Below are 21,968 nucleotides of genomic sequence, written 5' to 3'. Positions count from 1 at the left end.
CTAATACTACTACTTACTACAACTAATAACTCGGTTGTGGCAGCCCTAGCGCAGTCTAGATCGCAGACGCACTCAATTACGCGTTAAATAATACAATTGCATGTGACAGACACAATTGCATAATGCGGTCCCACGTCGCTTTGTCTTGACAGGCCATATTCGCGATTATCTTTGCCAATATCATGGGTAGGGCTGTCACTTGTTAGTTTTTTTCCTAGGACTGTCAATAGATAAAATTCGTGCTGAAATGGTTGTAAAATTGAAGTGTTTCTATGTTTTAGTGATAATAAGGATATATATAGGTAAAATTATTTAAATACTAGCGGTCGGCCCCGGCTTCGCCCGTGGTACATATTTCGCAATAAAAATTGGCCTATGTCCTTTCTCGGGTATCAAAATATCTCTATACCAAATTTCATGCAAATTGGTTCAGTAGTTAAGGCGTGATTGAGTAACAGACAGACAGACAGAGTTACTTTCGCATTTATAATATTAGTATGGATGTGCTATTTATTAAATAGGTTTGAAGTTGGTGCCGAACATTGCACTTAGTATTAAGCCCGTGCACCGACATCAAACCTTTTTAATAAATAGCACATATAAATAATATGTAGTGAATAATAATGTCAAATCTTTTTTATTTCTTACTTTTCCGTTTTTGAAGTCGGTTGTTTTTAACGCAGTTATTTTTATTAGTGAATATTAAGCTTTCCGTGCGATTAGAGATTTTTGTGAAAATTAAGCTCTCCGTGCGATTAGAGCTTTTTGTGAAAATTAAGCTCTCCATGCGATTAGAGCTTTTTGTGAAAATTAAGCTCACCGTGCGATTAGAGCTTTTTGTGAAAATTAAGCTTTCCGTGCGATTAGTTTTTTGTGAAAATTAAGCTCTCCGTGCGATTAGAGCTTTTTTTGTGAAAATTTAGCTTTCCGTGCGAATAGAGCTTTTTGTGAAAATTAAGCTCTCCGTGCGATTAGAGCTTTTTGTGAAAATTAAGCTCTCCATGTGATTAGAGCTTTTTGTGAAAATTAAGCTCTCCGTGCGATTAGCTTTTTGTGAAAATTAAGCTCTCCATGCGATTAGAGCTTTTTGTGAAAATTAAGCTCTCCGTGCGATTAGAGCTTTTTGTGAAAATTAAGCTCTCCGTGCGATTAGAGCTTTTTATGAAAATTAAGCTTTCCGTGCGATTAGTTTTTTGTGAAAATTAAGCTCTCCGTGCGATGAGTTTTTTGTGAAAATAAAGCTCCGTGCGATTAGTTTTTTTGTGAAAATTAAGCTTTCCGTGCGATATGAGCTTTTTGTGAAAATTAAGCTCTCCGTGCGATTAGAGCTTTTTGTGAAAATTAAGCTCCGTACGATTAGAGCCTTTAATGAAAATTAAGCTTACCGTGCGATTAGTTTTTTGTGAATATTAAGCTCTCCGTGCGATTAGAGCTTTTTGTGAAAATTAAGCTCCGTGCGATTAGAGCCTTTAATGAAAATTAAGCTCTCCATGCGATTAGTTTTTAGTGAATATTAAGCTTTCCGTGCGATTAGAGCTTTTTATGAAAATTAAGCTCTCCGTGTGATTAGAGCTTCTTGTGAAAATTAAGCTCTATGTGATTAGAGCTTCTTGTGAAAATTAAGCTTTCCGTGTGATTAGAGCTTTTTGTGAAAATTAAGCTCTCCATGCGATTAGAGCTTTTTTGTGAAAATTAAGCTTTCCGTGCGAATAGAGCTTTTTGTGAATATAAAGCTTTCCGTGCGATTAGAGCTTTTTATGAAAATTAAGCTCTCCATGCGATTAGAGCTTTTTTCATTTTTGTGAAAATTAAGCTCTCCGTGCAATTAGAGCTTTTTGTGAAAATTAAGCTTTCCGTGCGATTAGAGCTTTTTGCGAAAATTAAGCTCTCCGTGCGATTAGAGCTTTTTGTGAAAATTAAGCTTTCCGTGCGATTAAAGCTTTTTGTAAAAATTAAGCTCTCCGTGCGATTAGAGCCTTTAATGAAAATTAAGCTCTCCATTAGTGTCCGACCGAACTTTCGGTTTCGGTTTCGGTTTCGGCCGAGTTTCGGCCAAAAATCAAGTTTCGGCCGCAGTTTCGGTTTCGGCCAAAATCGGCCGAAACTTTTGCCGAAACCGAAACTTATTTCGCAAGTTCAGTGAACTTAGTTCACACACGTTGTGACACACGTTCACGCTCGCCTAACTTCGTTTTCCTCGGCAACGCTTTGACGGACGCTGTCAAAGCGTTGGTTGACCCACGCTGGTGGAAACAATTTTTGATTATCTATGTTGAGATTGGAACTGGGTGTAATAGTAATTAATAATTATTATTTTTATATAAGAGGTACCTTAAAGAGAGTGATTATTCTTCTAAGTACAAATACCAATCCAAAGTATTAAAGACTCTTTAATAAAGAGAAAGATCTCAAAATACCAAAACTTAGTATTAAAAGTAACAGTAACAATTACTGATTTGATTTAGATGACTGATTTAACTGAGAACTTAATTTGAAAAAATAATAAAAATTAAAATTGTTATTATTAATATTTTAAAAATACTATTTTTTTATTTTATATTAAATAAATGATTACAACAAATTTAATATACTGTGTTTTCATTTCATGCCCTAATTAAGGCAAAATAATAGGTAAAATGCACCAAAGTTCAGTATTTTTAGAAATTTCATACTTGACCACGTGAGTTTCGGTTTCGGTTTCGGTTTCGGCCGAAACTGAAGCCACGGCCGAACATTCGGTTTCGGTTTCGGTTTCGGCCTGGAAACCAGTTTCGGTCGGACACTACTCTCCATGCGATTTTATGCGGTTATCAATGCGGCCGGTATATATTTTTTTTATGTATGTACACCGATTACTCCGAGGTTTCTGAACCGATTTACGTGATTCTTTTTTTGTTCGATGCGGGATGGTGTCGAATTGGTCCCATACATTTTTTTTTTTCGGATAGGCCCAGTAGTTTTTATTTTATGAGCATTTTTGTCTGTACTCGATGACTAAGTTGATATGTAGCAAGTAACTTTGATTCACTTCCCGGTAACCGACTGAGCTGAAATTTTGTATACGTATGTAAATTTGATAGCGATGAAACATTATCATGACATGAAGCTGATTTGATGATGGAATCGGAAGGTGGCCATAGGAACTCAGTAATATATTGACTCAACTTTATCGAGTTTGGGCTCGTTTGATTCGTGTTGAAAAATACACTAAAAAGTATTAAATAAAAATAACTGCGTTAAAAACAACCGACTTCAAAAACGGAAAAGTAAGAAATCAAAAAAGATTTGATATTATTCACTACTACATAATATTATTGTACATATTTCGCAATAAAAAGTGGCCTATGTCCTTTCTCGGGTATCAAAATATCTCTATACCAAATTTCATGCAAATTGGTTCAGTAGTTAAGGCGTGATTGAGTAACAGACAGACAGACAGAGTTACTTTCGCATTTATAATATTAGTATGGATTTAACTAACAACTACGAAAAAGAAATTGTGTTTGAACCGCGGGTTAATACTAGTTTTTAACATACTTACATACATACATAATTATATAAAATATTTTATTGAGAAGTCAGATTAACGCAGCAGTTTCAGTTTAGTTAAGTTTAAGTTCAAATGCTAACTTGAGTTTATCTTCTACCATAAGTTTGACTTTAAGATGATGACCGTATGAACATTTGCATGTTAGGTTTTACGAATAAATCGAGTTTAAAATCCGTTAAAAATATACCTATTTTACTTCTCCTAGGAAATTACATTATACATAGGTACCACTACATAGTATAAAACAAAGTCGCTTTCTCTGTCCCATTGGCCATGCATTCATGCATTCATGTTTGCATCTTTAAAACTACGCAACGGATTTTGATGCGGTTTTTTTAATAGATAGAGTGATTCAAGAGGAAGGTTTTAGTATATAATTTATTAGGTTTTAGACAAAGCGGGCGGAAAGCTAGTACATATTAGTTTTTAATTCATGAATATAAGGACACATCGCATGTTAAAAACCGGTAATAAACCCGTTAAAATACTACCAATATCATGGGTTATTCCACTGTCATGTTTTCGAACAATCTATATATAATGATGTTTGTTTGCCCGCAAATGTTTCATAGATACGAATTTATGATTATCATGAAAGTAGTGTCCGACCGAAACTGGTTTCCAGGCCGAAACCGAAACCGAAACCGAATGTTCGGCCGTGGCTTCAGTTTCGGCCGAAACCGAAACCGAAACCGAAACTCACGTGGTCAAGTATGAAATTTCTAAAAATACTGAACTTTGGTGCATTTTACCTATTATTTTGCCTTAATTAGGGCATGAAATGAAAACACAGTATATTAAATTTGTTGTAATCATTTATTTAATATAAAATAAAAAAATAGTATTTTTAAAATATTAATAATAACAATTTTAATTTTTATTATTTTTTCAAATTAAGTTCTCAGTTAAATCAGTCATCTAAATCAAATCAGTAATTGTTACTGTTACTTTTAATACTAAGTTTTGGTATTTTGAGATCTTTCTCTTTATTAAAGAGTCTTTAATACTTTGGATTGGTATTTGTACTTAGAAGAATAATCAGTCTCTTTAAGGTACCTCTTATATAAAAATAATAATTATTAATTACTATTACACCCAGTTCCAATCTCAACATAGATAATCAAAAATTGTTTCCACCAGCGTGGGTCAACCAACGCTTTGACAGCGTCCGTCAAAGCGTTGCCGAGGAAAACGAAGTTAGGCGAGCGTGAACGTGTGTCACAACGTGTGTGAACTAAGTTCACTGAACTTGCGAAATAAGTTTCGGTTTCGGCAAAAGTTTCGGCCGATTTTGGCCGAAACCGAAACTGCGGCCGAAACTTGATTTTTGGCCGAAACTCGGCCGAAACCGAAACCGAAACCGAAAGTTCGGTCGGACACTATTACTAATATTATAAAGCTGAAGAGTTTGTTTGTTTGAACGCGCTTATCTCAGGAACTACGGGCCCGATTTGAAAAATTCTTTCGGTGTTAGATAGCCCATTTATCGAGGAAGGCTATAGGCTATCATCACGTTAAGAACTTAAGACCAACAGGAGCGGAGCAACGCGGTTAAAACCTCGGGGCGTAGCTAGTAATACTATAAAGGTAGTTTTTTCTGTCTGTATGTAATAAATAGTATAAACTACTCAACGTATTTTAATATAAAAATTTCAAAGGCTCAAAGCATATACGACGTTCGGAATTTTTTGAAGTGAAACTTCGTCATGGCAACGTCATCACGTCATGGAATAAGGCGACGATTTTTGTGCAGTCTTTGAATCTTGTCAAAGAAGGTTCACTTCTGAAACGTGTGCTCGGCACACACGCTCTTTTAATTTTTTTTAATATGTAGGCATCTACATATTATCTTAATTCAACTGAAGACAAATCCAGCACATCAAATATTATTAAAATCGGTTCAGCCGTCCGTGAGTTACGACTTATGAAGTTACAAACATCTACGTCAATTTTGTTTTCACATTTACAAAACATAAACCGGTAACGCAATAAAAATATGTTTTACATATTTTCTAATTTCCTCCGGACCAGCTAAGCCGATTTTGGTAATCCTCTAATCGCGGGCAAACGGCGGAAAACATGTACTGTTTGAGTTGAGGTATTATTTTCTTTGGTGAATTTTTATAGCGAATTTTTCCCTAAAATAGCCTTTTTAATTTGTTTGAGTTTTTTGTAATTTACTGGAAGCTGAGGTAAATCTCTAGTTGTGATGTTTATTGAAATATGCTTTTAAAAATGGCGAAATTGCTTTGGTAGTTTTTAAGTAATGTACCTATTTTAATAAGAAAAAGGCTATTTTTAATTCAAACTCAAGAGTTTTTTTAACCAATTTTAACAATACATAAATATGCTTACTTAGTTTGTAAATAATAAAAAAGACACTCATTATTGTATTGTCACCGATCCTTGATAAGTGTACAAAGTTTGAATTAAATCTGTCCGTTTAAAGTGAGTCAAAATCGAATGTAAAGAGTCGGTTGCATACAAACATACAGGTGAAGCTAAAACGCGGTTAAGAAAGCAAATTACTAACCAATGAACCTTTCGTTAAATAGAAAAACAATGAACTTAAAAAATATGAATATTTTTCAATTACCGACCAATATGTAGCACTTTATAAAATGGAAAATTAATCACTATATATTTGCTTAATTATTTTATACCTTTTTACCTAGAACATAAGGTTGTTATTCCTATCACAAGGCAGGGTATATAGCTGTCTCGCTTACACTCGTAGTGTGGGTGTGTGTGCGAGCGGGATGGTTGTAATAGCAAATGAGCGTCGTTTATTACTCATTGAAAATGAACTTCAATCATATTAGCCGCATATGGGATGGTGTTATGTAATAGGTAATTAATTTCAATTTTTTTTAATTTTTTGTATCAATATGAAAATTATGTTTTATTAAATAATCAAGAAAAGCCAAGTATTATCGAAATCCCAATGCAACTGTTTTTCTTTTATATTAAATAAAAAAAATGGTTTTTTTTCTTTCTTATGTAAATGTCAGATAAAAAGAAATATTTTTCTAATGTAAATTATGTCAGATTCTCACGAAATATGCTTAAACTATAGCTTACGAGTCATGATATGTTAATATTCCAATTTTTTTCTAGCTTTTCATTATACATATCTCCGTCTGTCTGTATATGTTTAAAAATTTACTAATCTCGGAAACAAATGGTGCTGTTTGATACGATCCTCCTACACTAATGCTTAAATTGTTATACTTTTTAGGAAAATATCAATCAATAATGCTTTATTAACCAGTTAAGTTTAAACTTTATAACCGATTTCATAAAAGTCCTTGTTTCATATCTTAACTTAATTGACTGGATGTTTGCTATAAGCTATAGGGTAGTCGATTTATAATAAAATAAAAGGATTATTAAGTCATTGTAGTGTCTATCTAATATATTATATACTAAATAATTAAATATTAACATTTGCGCATATTTATCTAATAAAATTAATTATATTTATGTCTCACTCTTGCATAAACATAATCAGAAAAGCAATTACAAAATCTTTTGACGCTCGTTTTGTTACATGATGTAATTATTTCATAAAATAATATAATATATTAATGCTCATTACGTTTCAATGTGAAATATTATCTACCTTTTTGCTAAAATATCATCGAATTTTATGCATTAATTGAGTTAAACTAAGTATGAAAGTACTTCTAATTATATTAATGTGAAAAAAATAACTTATTTTTGTTCGTGTGGCAATCAAGTCTATAAGGATGAACAGATGTTGATGAAATTAAGCAAACAGACTAGAAAGAATTTTATGGAATCTGTATTTCAAGTAGAAACGACATATTATAGGTATTTCTATTACATCTTACCTATATCAGCTAATTATCTACATATGTATATACTACTACATATAAATAAAAAAAAGTTTATTACCGGTACTACTGAACGAATTTTCATGAAACTTAGCCGTTTTGTAGATTATGTACCTCATAAATTTTTACCCCTATTTTCCGCGGGTGACTACCAAAGACAACTAAAAACATAATTAGCTTTATGTACCTATTCAAAAATAAAATTATAAAACTATTTAAAATATAATTTACCAATAATCGTATTTAAAAATCAAATCGAAAACTACCCTATTTATCACTTTTTAAAAATCAAATGAATTCCCAACGAGCCCTCACGGTTCATTGAACCCCATCAATCCAGTCTAGAACTGAATCTGAACCACCTGGTGTCTAACAATATGTGGAAAACAATAGGCGTTATTACGTATGTATGTTTGTGTGGGCTGGGTTACGAGCGGAAGCGTGTGCTCCGTGGTTTCACCCGCAGTGCTCCGCTCCTGTTGGTCTCAGCGAGATGATATATAGCCTGCAGCCTTCCTCGATAAATGGGCTATCTAACAGCGATAGAATTTTTCAAATCGGATTAGTAATTCCTGAGATTAGCGCGTTCAAACAAACAAACTGTTCAGCTTTATAATATTAGTATAGATGTCAAATAACATTAGTTAGGTACTAGCTGACCTGGTCAACGCTGTCCTGCAAAGACATCCTTATCATTTAGAGATGTAAAAATTGATAAAGATCTATTCTCAAACCTACCAATAAAAATAAAATTACTAACAGTTTAATTTTTATAAAATTATTCAATAATATTAACAGTTTACACGACCACGAGACATAATATAAGGATAAAATAGTAATATTAAAAACAGCGTTATTTTTCGTACTTGCCGCTGTATCAAGCAAAAAGAATCAATATAATATGTAGATATTTCGAGAAATCCATTCTAATACCTATTATAATTTCAGAAGTGTTTGTTTGACTGTTTTTCTGTTCTTAGCGTCATAACGAAGCGATTGAAGTTGATTGAAATTTTTAATACCAATAGATGGCGCTATATTATTTGAAAATCTAACATGTATTATGTATATTTAAATAATACAAATTTATAACATTGCTACGAATAAAATTCATTTAAAAATGAATCGCTTCTAAATTGCGCCAAACGCAATAATATTTTTCATTTCGCGTCAATTTTAAAATACCTAGGAACAATAAAGTATTGTGCTTAGGAACCAAAAAGGGACCTATACGCTAGACCCTTTATTAATTGCTTTTAACAATAAACTAATGAATTTCATACGATTTAACCGACTGAAAAGAGGGGTGTAATGAACTTAACATGTGTGTTTGAGTGTAGTATTCGTATGGATGAATCGATTTGAATGTGGTTTATGAAAACGAAAGCTTTTGTAGAGATGGTTATTCTTGTTTGGTAGAATTAACTGTCATCTTGTAGCTACATTACATTTCGTATGATAAGTTTCATCAAAATCGGTTCATCGGTCTAGGTATGAAAGCGTGACAAACATATTTTCACATTAACAATTTAAAGTACCGTATTAGTAAGTATAGATTAATAAGTTTAATCTTTAATGTTTTTCTCATAAAAAATATCATATATTAAATTCATTTTAAGACAGTAATAGCAAAAACTGGGTGAAACCAGGGTGAAGCACTAGTTACAAACTTTTAAAATTAAATTCAATACTTTAGTACTGAAATTTCCAGACATTTTCAGCAAAAAACATGTTTTGCACTCATTAATGTTATTCAATTATATTTTGCATCGTAAACAACAGGTTCACGATGCCTGGCTTTAAAATAGTCTAGGTAAAAAACAACGTGTATTGTGTATGAATATTTAGTGAAAAAAACTCCAAACTCAAACATTTATTTATTCAATTAGACTTCTTCTAGAAGCACTTTTGAATCGTCATAACATATTTTTTACATTAACCATCATTTTTCGTTTTCATTTATTTTCTCTATATATGCGATAAAAAATTAAATTAAATATTGTTTGTGGTCACAATAGCAAAAGGAAGAAATGGTTTATTTCTTTTCCTGACCTTATAAAAATTTCGTCATTTTATATTCAAATGCTGATGTTATCTGTATTCACTTTTGGTAAGTATAAAGTGTAAAGTTCTCAAAAGAAGAAGTAATATTTGTTCAAAATATTGATTTAATTTGACTGGCCGGTTGGCTTGGCTGGTGATGGCCCTGCCTTCCAAGCCAGAGGTCGTGGGTTCGATTCCCACCCGGGGCAAATATTTGTGTGATGAACATAGATGTTTGCTCTTTGTCTGGGTGTTAATTATCTATTTAAGTATTTATTTAAAATTATATACAAGCGTTTGTCCCAAATTGCGAAAATTTGCGAAAATTGTCCCGACATATTTATTTATTTATTGCTAGCTTTTCGCCCGCGGCTTCGCCCGCGTTTTCGGGATAAAACCTATCTTATGTGTTAAAGCAAGTTACCCTCTATATGTGTGATAAATTTCATTGTGATCGGTTCAGTAGTATTTACGTGAAAGAGTAACAAACGCACACATACACATCTATCCTCACAAACTTTCGCATTTATAATATTAGTAGGATAGTAGGATTTTATTAAGCTGCAATAGCTTAATAAAATCCTACTATCCTAAGAAAAATGCGCGCCGATGCTCTCCGAGCCGGTCTGTGTGAACGGATCCTTAGGAGTTTTGGCTGTAACATATTATATTGAATGTTCTTTACAAATATTTTAAGCTATTGCATAGCTTCTATCGCGGGTCTTGAGCGCGGGGACCGAATCCAGAAATTGCGTAACGAAAAACCTCACGCTCCCCACTCCGACGTGCGCGGAGGTGTGGCTTGAAGGCATTGCTACGCAATAGCTTTACCGCGGCAGTCCCCGAGTGCCACACGCCTTTTTTTATTAAGGTTTCTCTATATTCCAGGTGGCTGCACCTTCCCCTCTGAGTGGACGGGCAGCTGGTTCCAGTCGGGGGTACCGCAGCTGATTGACATCAACTCCACGCACATACAGATGAAGGGCGAGTGTTCAGAGACGGAGTCGTATGATAAGTTCCTGCTATATGACAGGTATGTTTGGAGGACTTCTATACAGCGTGTCCTATTGGTATACTAAGCGCGAAGGAACTTGTATTCTTGCATACACTGATCACGTAAAAAATACTTAAAAAACAAAATTACGTCAAAAAATTTTTGCTGAATTTTTCCTGAAAATCCATGTTTTCTTCGCTAGCTTGGTGCAGCCAGCATATACCGCTTCGCTAATGTGAGCATTTTGTCTATGAAAACATAATCTTAAACGATAGCTCATGTGCTGGTGGCAAAGTTGGGCGGGTTGCTTGTTATGAGTGTACACATAGAGTTTTAAAAATTCATCTATTTGAAAAAAAAATGCGTCTGGAATTTTATAAGTATTTTTTACGAACTCAGCGTATGCAAAACTATAACCTCCTTTGAGCTTAGTATACCAACAGTGGTACACCCTGTATAGGTACTAATAATAATTACATTGAATAATTATTATTTACTAGCTGATCCGACAGACGTTGTCCTGTCTACGCGCAAATCAAAAAGTCAAACGCGTGAAGTTTGTATTTTTGTCGCAAATATCTTGAATTTTTCTTATATACGAACCTTCTCCTAACAATAACGAACACATCGAAGTAAGAATTATCGAAATCGGTCCAGCCGAATACGCGTGATGCCGTGACCAAGGGAAATAGGGATCCATTTTTATATATACAGACACTACAGATATTCGAAGCGTCTGGATTGCATGTTAGTTTGAATGTAATAAGAATGTACTGCGATTTTACACAACTGCCTAATTGATATAGTCAGTTGATAACAAATCACAACCAGTCACCTATAAACAAAGTGAGGGTAATTGGGTCAAACGTTGAAAGCATCGAAGCACGATCCGTTTCCGTAACTGATTATTAACAAAAAAAGTTTCACTGCAATCGAACTAGTCTTTACTGAGATATGAAAAAAAATTATAAACGTACAAAATTGTATTTTTTAATAACAATTAGATATTAAATATACATAATTACATAATTACCTATAATAGGTAGTCTTGTTTACTTTTAATCTCACTTCAAATGACCTAGTCATAATTGACTGGTCGCCATGAATAATTATATTCTGTGCCATTATTCATTCATTAATTCCTAATTTCCAGGAGCTACAACTGCTACAAGTGTATGGTGATTCACGAGAAACACAAATATGTGCTGCAATACAAAGAAAGTGAGTAGAAATATCTAATAATAAGTCGAGTTTAATGGATTCAATGTATGTTGAAAGTATTTACCAAATAATCCTACTATGATTTATTTACTGTCTCCCATTTCTTCATACTAACTCTAAAACAATTAAATACGAAAAAAAAAACATTTAAATAACTATTTATTCTTTGTCTCCCATTCTAATAACATTCAAATAAGTATTTATTCTCTGTCTCCCATCTTACAATTTACACTATCTTCCAGCATACTGCAGCCTCAAGGATTCATTATCCTCTATCTGCGACGAGATAAGCGGTGACGCGCCATTATACTCGATGTTTAGAAAGGAACCGAGTCCGACACCACAGCCCTGCCCGTTCCACCCGGCGCCTTTCACTTTTACTTATAATAAGTAAGTTGTCCTACAAGATATAAATTTTATATAAATGGAAAGTAGAGAGGATAGTTTGTACTGTTCTTGTGTGTTTTAAAAACTTGAGGTTATAAGACTATCCTTATTATCCTACAAGATATAATGTATAGGTTCTGTGTGTAACTATGTTGCAAAAACTTGGCGACGTAATCCTGTATACCTTGCTATAAATGAAAATTTAATAATCCTACAAGACATTACAGATTGTGTGGATGAATGTTTGTTAACATTTAACTTGTGCGTTAATAATAATTAATAATAATATAATTAATTTTGTCTCTAATAATAATTAGAGACAAAATAACATATACCCTGTGTTATGTCTATAACATAGTTGTAGATAGATATTTATTTTAAATTACTATTATTTATTCCCAAAGAGAATCGGACGATAAAGACCCATGGAGGGTTGTCGCGTAAAAACCACAGGACAGTTCTTTGGCATATTATGTAGTTAGATATAAGTTACATATTATGTAAATTTATTGACATTATTTTAAAAAAGCAACTATGGAGTTTCTTGCCGATTCTTCTCCATAGATACTGCTTTCCGAATCGGTGGTAAATGTTAAAAATACTATGTAATGACGATTCGAAAGTGCTACTAAATAGTAGTCTAATTGAATAAATGAATGTTTGAGTTTGAATCGATAATTGTAAGAAAAAGAATAATAAGTGAATTACTTTCACCTAACACAGGAACACTGATTTTTTACATTTTTCAATATAACTACAGAAACAAATACATACACATAGTATAAAACTTATCTTTTTCTGTTCAGTATTTCAAAGGGTACAAAGAAGCAAGTACACAGGTGGCGAGCCAATAAAATTCAAATTTACTGAATGAATATTCAAGTAGAAGGTTGTTTCCACTGAGCGAACACCCTGTATATTTGTTTTTAAGTTTGTTTTGGAATACGGCAACTAAATTTAAATAAGCGTTATAAATAGGGTGTTTTTCTTTGTATATTAATTTTATCCAACGTTTAAATAATTAATCCCCGTTCCTAATAAATACATTTGTAATAATAAAGTATTAGTAAAAGACTCTTAACAGGCTGATTTCACAAAAGCTGCAATTTGTAAGACAGACTTAAACTCGCTAGTTCCCGTTCCTGTGGGATTTCCGAGATAAAAAGCAGATGTCTTATTCTGGGTCTTCAGCTATATACATGGTATTAAATTGCATTGTAATCGTTACAGTGGTATTTGCGTGAAAGAGTAATAAACATCCTTCCATCCTCACAAACTTTCGAATTTATAATATAAGCCGGCCGCCGGTTCGCCCCGGCTTCGCCCGTGGTACATATGAAAAATAGATGTTGGCCGATTCTCAGAAAGACTTACCCGATATGCACAGAAAATTTCATGAGAATCGGTCCACCCGTTTCGGAGGAGTATGCAGACTAACATTGTGACACGAGAATTTTATATATAAGATTAGGAATATTATATGTATTAGATTTAGATTTTAAAAGAGCAACTATAGAGTTTCTTGTCGGTTCTTCTCCATAGATACTGTTTTCCGAATCAGTGGTAATTGTTAAAAAATGTTATGACGTTTCAAAAGTGCTTTTATAAGAAGTCAAATTGAATAAATAAATGTTTTAGTTTGAGTTTGTATGTGTGTTATTTATTTAATTGTATACAATTTCAGAGGCACAGGCGATTGTACATATCCCCCATCCCGCGCAGAGTCCTGTACGGATGATTCCAGGCTTCTGCTTCGGTATATGGCCTGTCCTGATGTTCCCGGGACTGAGAGTAATGGTGAGTCTATTAGTTTTTAGATAAATGTAGGACTAATCCTACATACTATAAATGTATATACTAAGAATGAAATTCAATTAAATGTACTGAAAATCAGCGCTGTTGCCCCATTCGAGTCAAACAGCATAGCTGAGTGTGGACCTTTTGCCACAAAAATATTATTTTTCTCATTTGTTTTTATATATTGTTAAATTTTATTCTGTTCTTTAGGTTAAGTAGATTTTTAATTTATGTACCAACTAGCTGGCCCGGCGAACTTTGTACCGCCCTGTAAATGAATGTTGTGTTACCTTTTAGCTGAACTAATTTAGGCTTTGATGAACGTAATACAATGATACAAAATAAATATTTATATGGATTGATATGTAATAGTATTTTATTTTATTACTTCAAACACGTCTCAGAGAAAAATGACTGAATTTTAATAATTTGTGCAGCATGGATTAACTCTTTTCATTCTTTAACTGTTATCGACCACGCCATCGTTTCGTTTCACTTTAGTTGTGATAATAATTTTACCATTATCATTGGGCGATCGACGCTGATACAGTGGGTAACCATCGTTGCCTGTGATGGTCTCTGCCATCAATTTTCGTGGATACCTTTTGGTACACTCACTGTCAACCATGCATGGTGATTGGTGGTTGATGGTGTCACACGGTCCATGAATCATATTCGTGATAACAACGTTATGTCGGTCTAGATCGGTTTCAGGATTAGCAATCCCCGCACACTCATATATTTTATCTGCCCGAATCCTTTCGACTAACCAAATTAAAATGTGTGCATGCTGCAAGCCAGATTGTTGTCATTCGATTGAATACATCCATCATTGAATAATCCCAAAGATGTGTTCCATTAATGTAACTCATCAGTGATCGGATTTTTTGCTTGAAAACACGTGTGGTGATGTCGTGCCGATCACTTGATATTTGTCCGGGAAGCAGCAGTTGAATAATTTCCATCCATTTCGGATTACATATAAATGTAATGAATAAATCTGGCCGACCATAATGACGAACATATTATTATGTCATTGCATCTTGCGCATATTCACTTGGGCTACCTGTGTATGTCGCCGGTAAAATAATCAATAGACCAACATTTTCTGCACCTTCTTCTGTGCTAATTGCATCGCATAAATGGACGTAATCTTCAAAACGCAATTTAGCTTGTTTATAGCAATTTGATAGCAATATTGTTGACGCAGTCGACGAAATCGCAACAAATAATTGTCAGAATTTTTACATTTTTATAGAATTTTTTTAATAATTAATCGAACTAAACTTCTTGGTTAGTTTCCCCACCAAAAATACCTTATTAATTTCTGAAAACACGCGTAAACACAAACATTTGAGGAATTTTTATGTATCTGCTTTTATTGCACTTTTTAATAATTGATTTTAAAATAAATACAAACAATATTTATTCACCCTTTTTAATTTTTTATTATTTTACACATAATACATTTTTGAACGCATGAATGTCAAACATTATTTTCCGTATTTGACAGGATTGACAACTAATGATTGACATGTACGAAAATCAAAATTTTGGGAAAATATTCATTCGTCTAGTTTTTGTTGTTTTTATGATTTATTCTTCTATTCTGGACGGAGACAAATCCAACGAATCTAAAACCATGAAAATTGGTTCAGTAGAACTCGAGTTATAAGTGTTGGAACATACAGACTTTCTTTTATATATATAGATTTTGCTGTGGCAATAAACGTATTCATTCATTCATGTCGTCATTCAATGAAAGCACTAGTCATTCAATCAAATGGCAGATTCAACCATATGACTGCATACATGCTGTATGTATGTAGTCGTCTGCAGTGTGGCTAGTTTAAAAATTATTTATCACAAATTCAGTCCAAGTAAAATAATTTGAAAATACATAATAATAATTATTTCCAAGTTAATTCAGTTATAATTATACTACAAATAAAAATATTTATATAGGTACTTACAGTACATAAGTCCCATAAAATCCAATAATTATTAAATTCATCTGCCAACCCACACTTGGCCAGCGTGGTGGATTATGGCCTATACCCTCATACGAGGCCCGTGTCCCAGCAGTGGGAACGTATATGGGCTGATAGTGATGATGAACTACTTGTTGTTTTTCATCTACCCTCATTTTTTTAAATAAATATTTTAAGCTATTGCATAGCTTCTATCGCGGGCCTTGAGCGCGGGGACCGATCGAGAAATTCCGTAACGAAAAAACCTCACGCTCCCCACGGGGACGGGCGCGGAGGTGTGGCTTGAAGGCATAGCATGCAATAGCTTTACCGCGGCAGTCCCCGAGTGACACATGTCTTTTTTTATTTTCAGTGGAAGAACTAGTCTGCTTGGCTACATGGAAGGAAGGTTCCACTCGATACCTCGTGGGCCAAATTTCACAAGTCCAGAGGAGGAATTCCATAGCTTCCGATGAAGATACATATAGGTAAGCTAGCTATCACCCCTGGCTTCGCTTGTAGTACAAATATAGCCTATAACACTCAGGGATCACGTATATATTTAATATTGAAAGAATTTTTTTAAATAGCTCCTCTAGTTCCTGGGATGGTCAAATTCGGAAAAATTTTGTATTATTAATATAGTCATTCATTCATTATGAATTCATTCACTCGTTCTTTCATTCGTTAATATTTGTAGTGTTTTCATTTATTTATTCATTTATATTATGAACATTGAGATCACTCATATTTTTTATTGTTGTTCATTCTTTTGAACAAAATTTAGAATTAAAATGTTCAATGAAACAATTCATGCATTCGTTCTTTCATTCATTTATTCATACATGTACTTTTATAACTTGATAATTCCTACATTTATTGTCTTTTTTAATTCTTTTACATACATATACTAGCTTACCGCCCGCAGCTTCGCCCGCTCTATCTAAAACCTAATAAATTATATACTAAAACCTTCCTCTTGAATCACTCTATCTATTAAAAAAACCGCATCAAAATCCGTTGCGTAGTTTTAAAGATTTAAGCATACAAACGGACATAGGGAGAGAAAGCGACTTTGTTTTATATTACTATGTAGTGATAGTGATATATTAATTACAGCTGTTTCATAATCTGATTTAATTTCTTCATTCGTATATTTCTAATTTTATTAATTATATTTATCAACTAATTCCAGGTGTTTCATATACAAAGGGCAACACAGTGACAAAAGCATGTCGTACATTATAGCTCAGTCGGGTGACGCAACTTGTAATGGCCTCTCTTCGCCTACTGATGGCAGTAGGACTATGAAACTTACTACTAGTAAGTATTAGTTATAAGTTAGTTTTAAGTTACTACTTAAGCCGTTAAGTTATATACTTATTACTTAACTGCATACAAGACATACATACAAGTACTATGTGCAAGTATGATTTTTATCCTTTAATTTTACTGGATACACAAAAGCGTGAATTATGCAATAACTTAATTAAAACATTAAGTATCTAATAATAATGATTAAAATGATAATTGAACAGTATTACTATTAATAAAAAATGTCATACGACTATAGTTATAAGAAACTGTTACTGTGTTACTAAAAAATCTATTAAAAAGTAGACAATTTAACGATCACCATCTAATTTTGCGTTAGTTCATTACAATGAATTACAACATTTTAACACTTTTAGTATAAAATTTATCAAAAACGTATACATATACATACCAATACAAATTAATAGCAAATTTTTCGACTCTATACAAAGTTTTCCCAAAAAGAACATATTCACATATCTAAAAATTATTCCACAAAATTGTTTTTTATACATATATTTTATATAATCTTCCAGGTGACGACGAACACAACCGCTGTCACTTCCCCAGCTGGATTGTGGAGCATCACAAATGGTTCAGCCTTGATCACACGCACCAATATCATTTCACCACTAAAAATGCTACTTTGAAGGTATGTATGTATGTATGTATGTATGTATGGGTGTAGCGTCGAAACTGTGGGATGTGTTTTGATAAATTACAAGTAGTTGTGTTAATAAGTGAAGAGGGTTATAGGTTGTGACGTCATTTTGTAAATTCAATATGGCGCCTGATTATTGCTCAAAGATTATAAATTCGAAATAGAATATCTAAAACGTTCTTATTTCAAAATTATGTCCTTAGGACTATTTATTTAAATAGAATTTTAATGATGACGTCATTTGAAATTCAATATATAGACCTCTACACAATACATAATATAATAACTATGTAATTGAGGAATAAACTAATTTGGAATAAACGAAAGAAAAATCAATCTATTTGTGTTAAATTCTAGTTTGTAAAATTTGTGTATTTCTTAAATAATAAATTATAGTTTACTAGTGGTCCGCCCCGGCTTCGCCCGTGGTACCTACATATTTAAACTATCCTATCTCTCAAGTTGGATCGAACTGCACATGGTGTGCGAATTTTATTATAATCGGTTAAGTGGTTGGGAGTCCACTGAGGACAAACATTGTGACACGAGATTTATATATTATAGTTTATCTCTTATATATAAAAATGAATCGCAAAATGTGTTGGTAAGCGAATAACTCGAGAACGGCTGAACCGATTTCGATAATTCTTTTTTCATTATATTCCTTGAAGTACGAGGATGGGTTTTATGTAGAGAAAACGTAAATATGTACCACGGGCGAAGCCGGGGCGGACCGCTACTTTATTATAGTAATCTCCTTAATTATTGACTCAAATATTTAACATAATAATATAATATTACAGATAATGAACACAGACGGTTCCTACGAAGAAAAGCGACTCGTTTGTCACTCGATACTCGAACAGAAAGACAAGAAACACATTACATTAGTTGCACACGTCACTAGGGGGTGGTAAGTGAATCCCATCATCCCATTTAACATTAAGATATTTAAAAAAAAATGTATGCATGTACTAGTTAGTCCATTGAATAAAAAGTTCTAGAGTGCGTGAGTTAGTAACGTAAGATGTTTCTTCGGAAACATGTCAAGAGTCCCTAGGTAATAAACATACTAAAACCCCGGGCCACTAGGAGGAGCCCCGGAGTGGGGGGAGGGGGAAAATGGGTCCATTTTTTCATTTTTCGCTTAAATCTCAAAAACGGTACATGTTAGAGAAAAACTTTCAAGGAAAAGTTGAAAGGCCATAAAATTATCTACAAGTTGTACCTGAATCATTTTTTCCTATATCCTACCGTTTCTGAGTTATACGCAGTAAACTGTAAAACATGATTTTGGCTCAAACAATTTCCACATCAATCGATCAAAAAATATTTCTTTCTTCCAAAAAACTCAAAAGTGCAACTTGTGACCGGTACTGATAGATTGCTCTTAATTAGGTCTATAATTGGTAAAATAAACACATTCCTCCATGGAAGCCTTTAGGAGGAATCGATTGTCAAAATATTATATTAGGGTAGTTTGAGTTACTGAACTTGATCTTTTTATTTTTTTCTTCCAAAAAACTCAAAAGTGCAACTTGTGACCGGTACAGATAGATTGCTCATAATTAGGTCTATCATTGATAAAAATACTAGATTCCACCATGGAGGCGTTTACGGGGAATTGAATTTTATTAGGGTAGATACGATACTTGAACTTTTTATTTTTTTTCTTCCAAAAAAACTCAAAAGTGCAACTTGTGACCGGTACCGATAGATTGCTCATAATTAGGTCTATCATTGATAAAAATACCAGATTCCAACACGGAGGCGTTTACGGGGAATTGAATTTTATTAGGGTAGTTACGATACTTGAACTTTTTATTTTTTTTCTCCAAAAAAACTCAAAAGTGCAACTTGTGACCGATACTGATAGATTGCTCTGAATTAGGTCTATAATTAGTAAAATAAACACATTCCTCCATGGAAGCCTTTAGGAGGAATCGATTTTCAAAATACTATATTAGGGTAGTTTGAGTTACTGAACTTGATCTTTTTATTTTTTTCTTCCAAAGATTTCAAAAGTGCAACTTGTGACTGGTACTGTTAGATTGCTCTTAATTAGGTCTATAATTGGTAAAATAAACACATTCCTCCATGGAAGCCTTTAGGAGGAATCGATTGTCAAAATACTATATTAGGGTAGTTTGAGTTACTGAACTTGATCTTTTTATTTTTTTCTTCCAAAAAACTCAAAAGTGCAACTTGTGACCGGTACAGATAGATTGCTCATAATTAGGTCTATCATTGATAAAAATACTAGATTCCACCATGGAGGCGTTTACGGGGAATTGAATTTTATTAGGGTAGATACGATACTTGAACTTTTTATTTTTTTTCTTCCAAAAAAACTCAAAAGTGCAACTTGTGACCGGTACCGATAGATTGCTCATAATTAGGTCTATCATTGATAAAAAAAACCAGATTCCACCATGGAGGCCTTTAGGAGGTATTGAATTTTATTAGGGTAGTTACGATACATGAACTTTTTAACTAACTACCCTAATAAAATTCAATTCCCCGTACACGCCTCCATGGTGGAATCTGGTATTTTTATCAATGATAGACCTAATTATGAGCAATCTATCTGTACCGGTCACAAGTTGCACTTTTGAGCTTTTTGGAAGAAAAAAATAAAAAGTTCATGTATCGTAACTACCCTGATAAAATTCAATTCCCCGTAAACGCCTCCGTGGTGGAATCTGGTATTTTTAGCAATGATAGACCTAATTATGAGTAATCTATCTGTACCGGTCACAAGTTGCACTTTTGAGTTTTTTGGAAGAAAAAAATAAAAAGATCAAGTTCAGTAACTCAAACTGCCCTAATATAATATTTTGACAATCGATTCCTCCTAAAGGCTTCCATGGAGGAATGTGTTTATTTTACCAATTATAGAACTAATTAAGAGCAATCTATCAGTACTGGTCACAAGTTGCACATTTGAGTTTTTTGGAAGAAAGAAATATTTTTTGATCGATTGATGTTGAAATTGTTTGAGCCAAAATCATGTTTTACTGCGTATAACTCAGAAACGGTAGGATATAGGAAAAAATGATTCTGGTACAACTTGTAGATAATTTTATGGCCTTTCAATTTTTCCTTGAAAGTTTTTCTCTAACATGTACCGTTTTTGAGATTTAAGCGAAAAATGAAAAAATGGACCCATTTCCCCCCTCCCCCCACTCCGGGGCTCCTCCTAGTGGCCCGGGGTTTTAGTATGTTTATTACCTAGGGACTCTTGACATGTTTCCGAAGAAACATCTTACGTTACTAACTCACGCACTCTAGACCCCCCTTGGAGGGATTGATTCAATGGACTAAGTGTACACACGTAAGAAGTGAAACTTCTTTATGACCTTATTTTTCAAAAAATAATTTACTATATGCAACTTTACAGAAATACGTCGAATCACGCGTGGTAGGGATAAGAAAAAGATGGAGCGTAACGGAAAAATGTCACGCGTAACGAAAAAAAAAAAAAACTAAATTTTACACTAAATTTTTTTCCAACCCCGATAAAGAAGTTTCACTTCAAAAACAGCACACAATGAAAATTTTATAATAAAATTTCGATAGATATAATGTTACGAATGATATAATAATCCCACCTGAATCCCATCAAACCATACATTGAACATAAACATAAACATATTTTGAATCGCATCTTATGAACGTGAGGAATAGAATGACAATATTACCTCCATTAACGTTTGTAGCTTGTTTCGATTGATATATGTATTATGCTAAGAGATAGGTTTCATAATCCCATCTTATGTATATTTCACCGTCAAATAAAAAAAAATTGTTAGATGTTTACCTATCTCGCGAGATTGTAAACTGTCGTAAAATCTACTATATAAAAATAAGTCGGGTTTTCCTTCCTGACGCTATAACTCCAGAACGCACGAACCGATTTCCACGGTTTTGCATTCGTTGGAAAGGTCTCGGGCTCCGTGAGGTTTATAGCAAAGAAAAGGTGTCTCTGGTGGCGAAACGGAGTTCGCCCGGTTTGCTAGTCTGATAATAATAATGATGATACCCATCTGAATCCCATATAAAATAAAAATATTGTTTTATGTTGATATGGGAAAAAAATCCTTAATCAATCTTTACATAATATATTATGAAAAAGTTCTGTAACTACTTGTAACTTACGAACGGCTGAACAGAT

The 21,968-nt window shown here is 33.4% G+C and overlaps 1 protein-coding gene across 1 annotated transcript in view; it reads left to right on the top strand.

The window, feature by feature from the left end:
• Positions 1 to 21,968, top strand: part of LOC149475537 (uncharacterized) — a 134,716-nt gene that overhangs the window by 109,114 nt on the left and 3,634 nt on the right. Inside the window, exons 3-10 of the mRNA XM_089713392.1 lie at positions 10,339 to 10,483; positions 11,598 to 11,665; positions 11,908 to 12,055; positions 13,737 to 13,849; positions 16,193 to 16,307; positions 17,015 to 17,142; positions 17,670 to 17,785; positions 18,598 to 18,707. Of these exons, the coding sequence (XP_089569518.1) occupies positions 10,339 to 10,483; positions 11,598 to 11,665; positions 11,908 to 12,055; positions 13,737 to 13,849; positions 16,193 to 16,307; positions 17,015 to 17,142; positions 17,670 to 17,785; positions 18,598 to 18,707 (943 nt within the window). The remainder of the gene's footprint in view (positions 1 to 10,338; positions 10,484 to 11,597; positions 11,666 to 11,907; positions 12,056 to 13,736; positions 13,850 to 16,192; positions 16,308 to 17,014; positions 17,143 to 17,669; positions 17,786 to 18,597; positions 18,708 to 21,968) is intronic.

The sequence above is a fragment of the Colias philodice genome, chromosome 30, assembly GCF_061535455.1.
Source record: "Colias philodice isolate Cphi_HAF_F1 chromosome 30, ilColPhil1 Martin Lab GWU primary, whole genome shotgun sequence".
NCBI classification, from domain to species: Eukaryota; Metazoa; Arthropoda; class Insecta; order Lepidoptera; family Pieridae; genus Colias; species Colias philodice.
The sequence above is the reverse complement of the archived record's forward strand: the minus strand, read 5'-3'. Positions and strand labels throughout refer to the sequence as shown.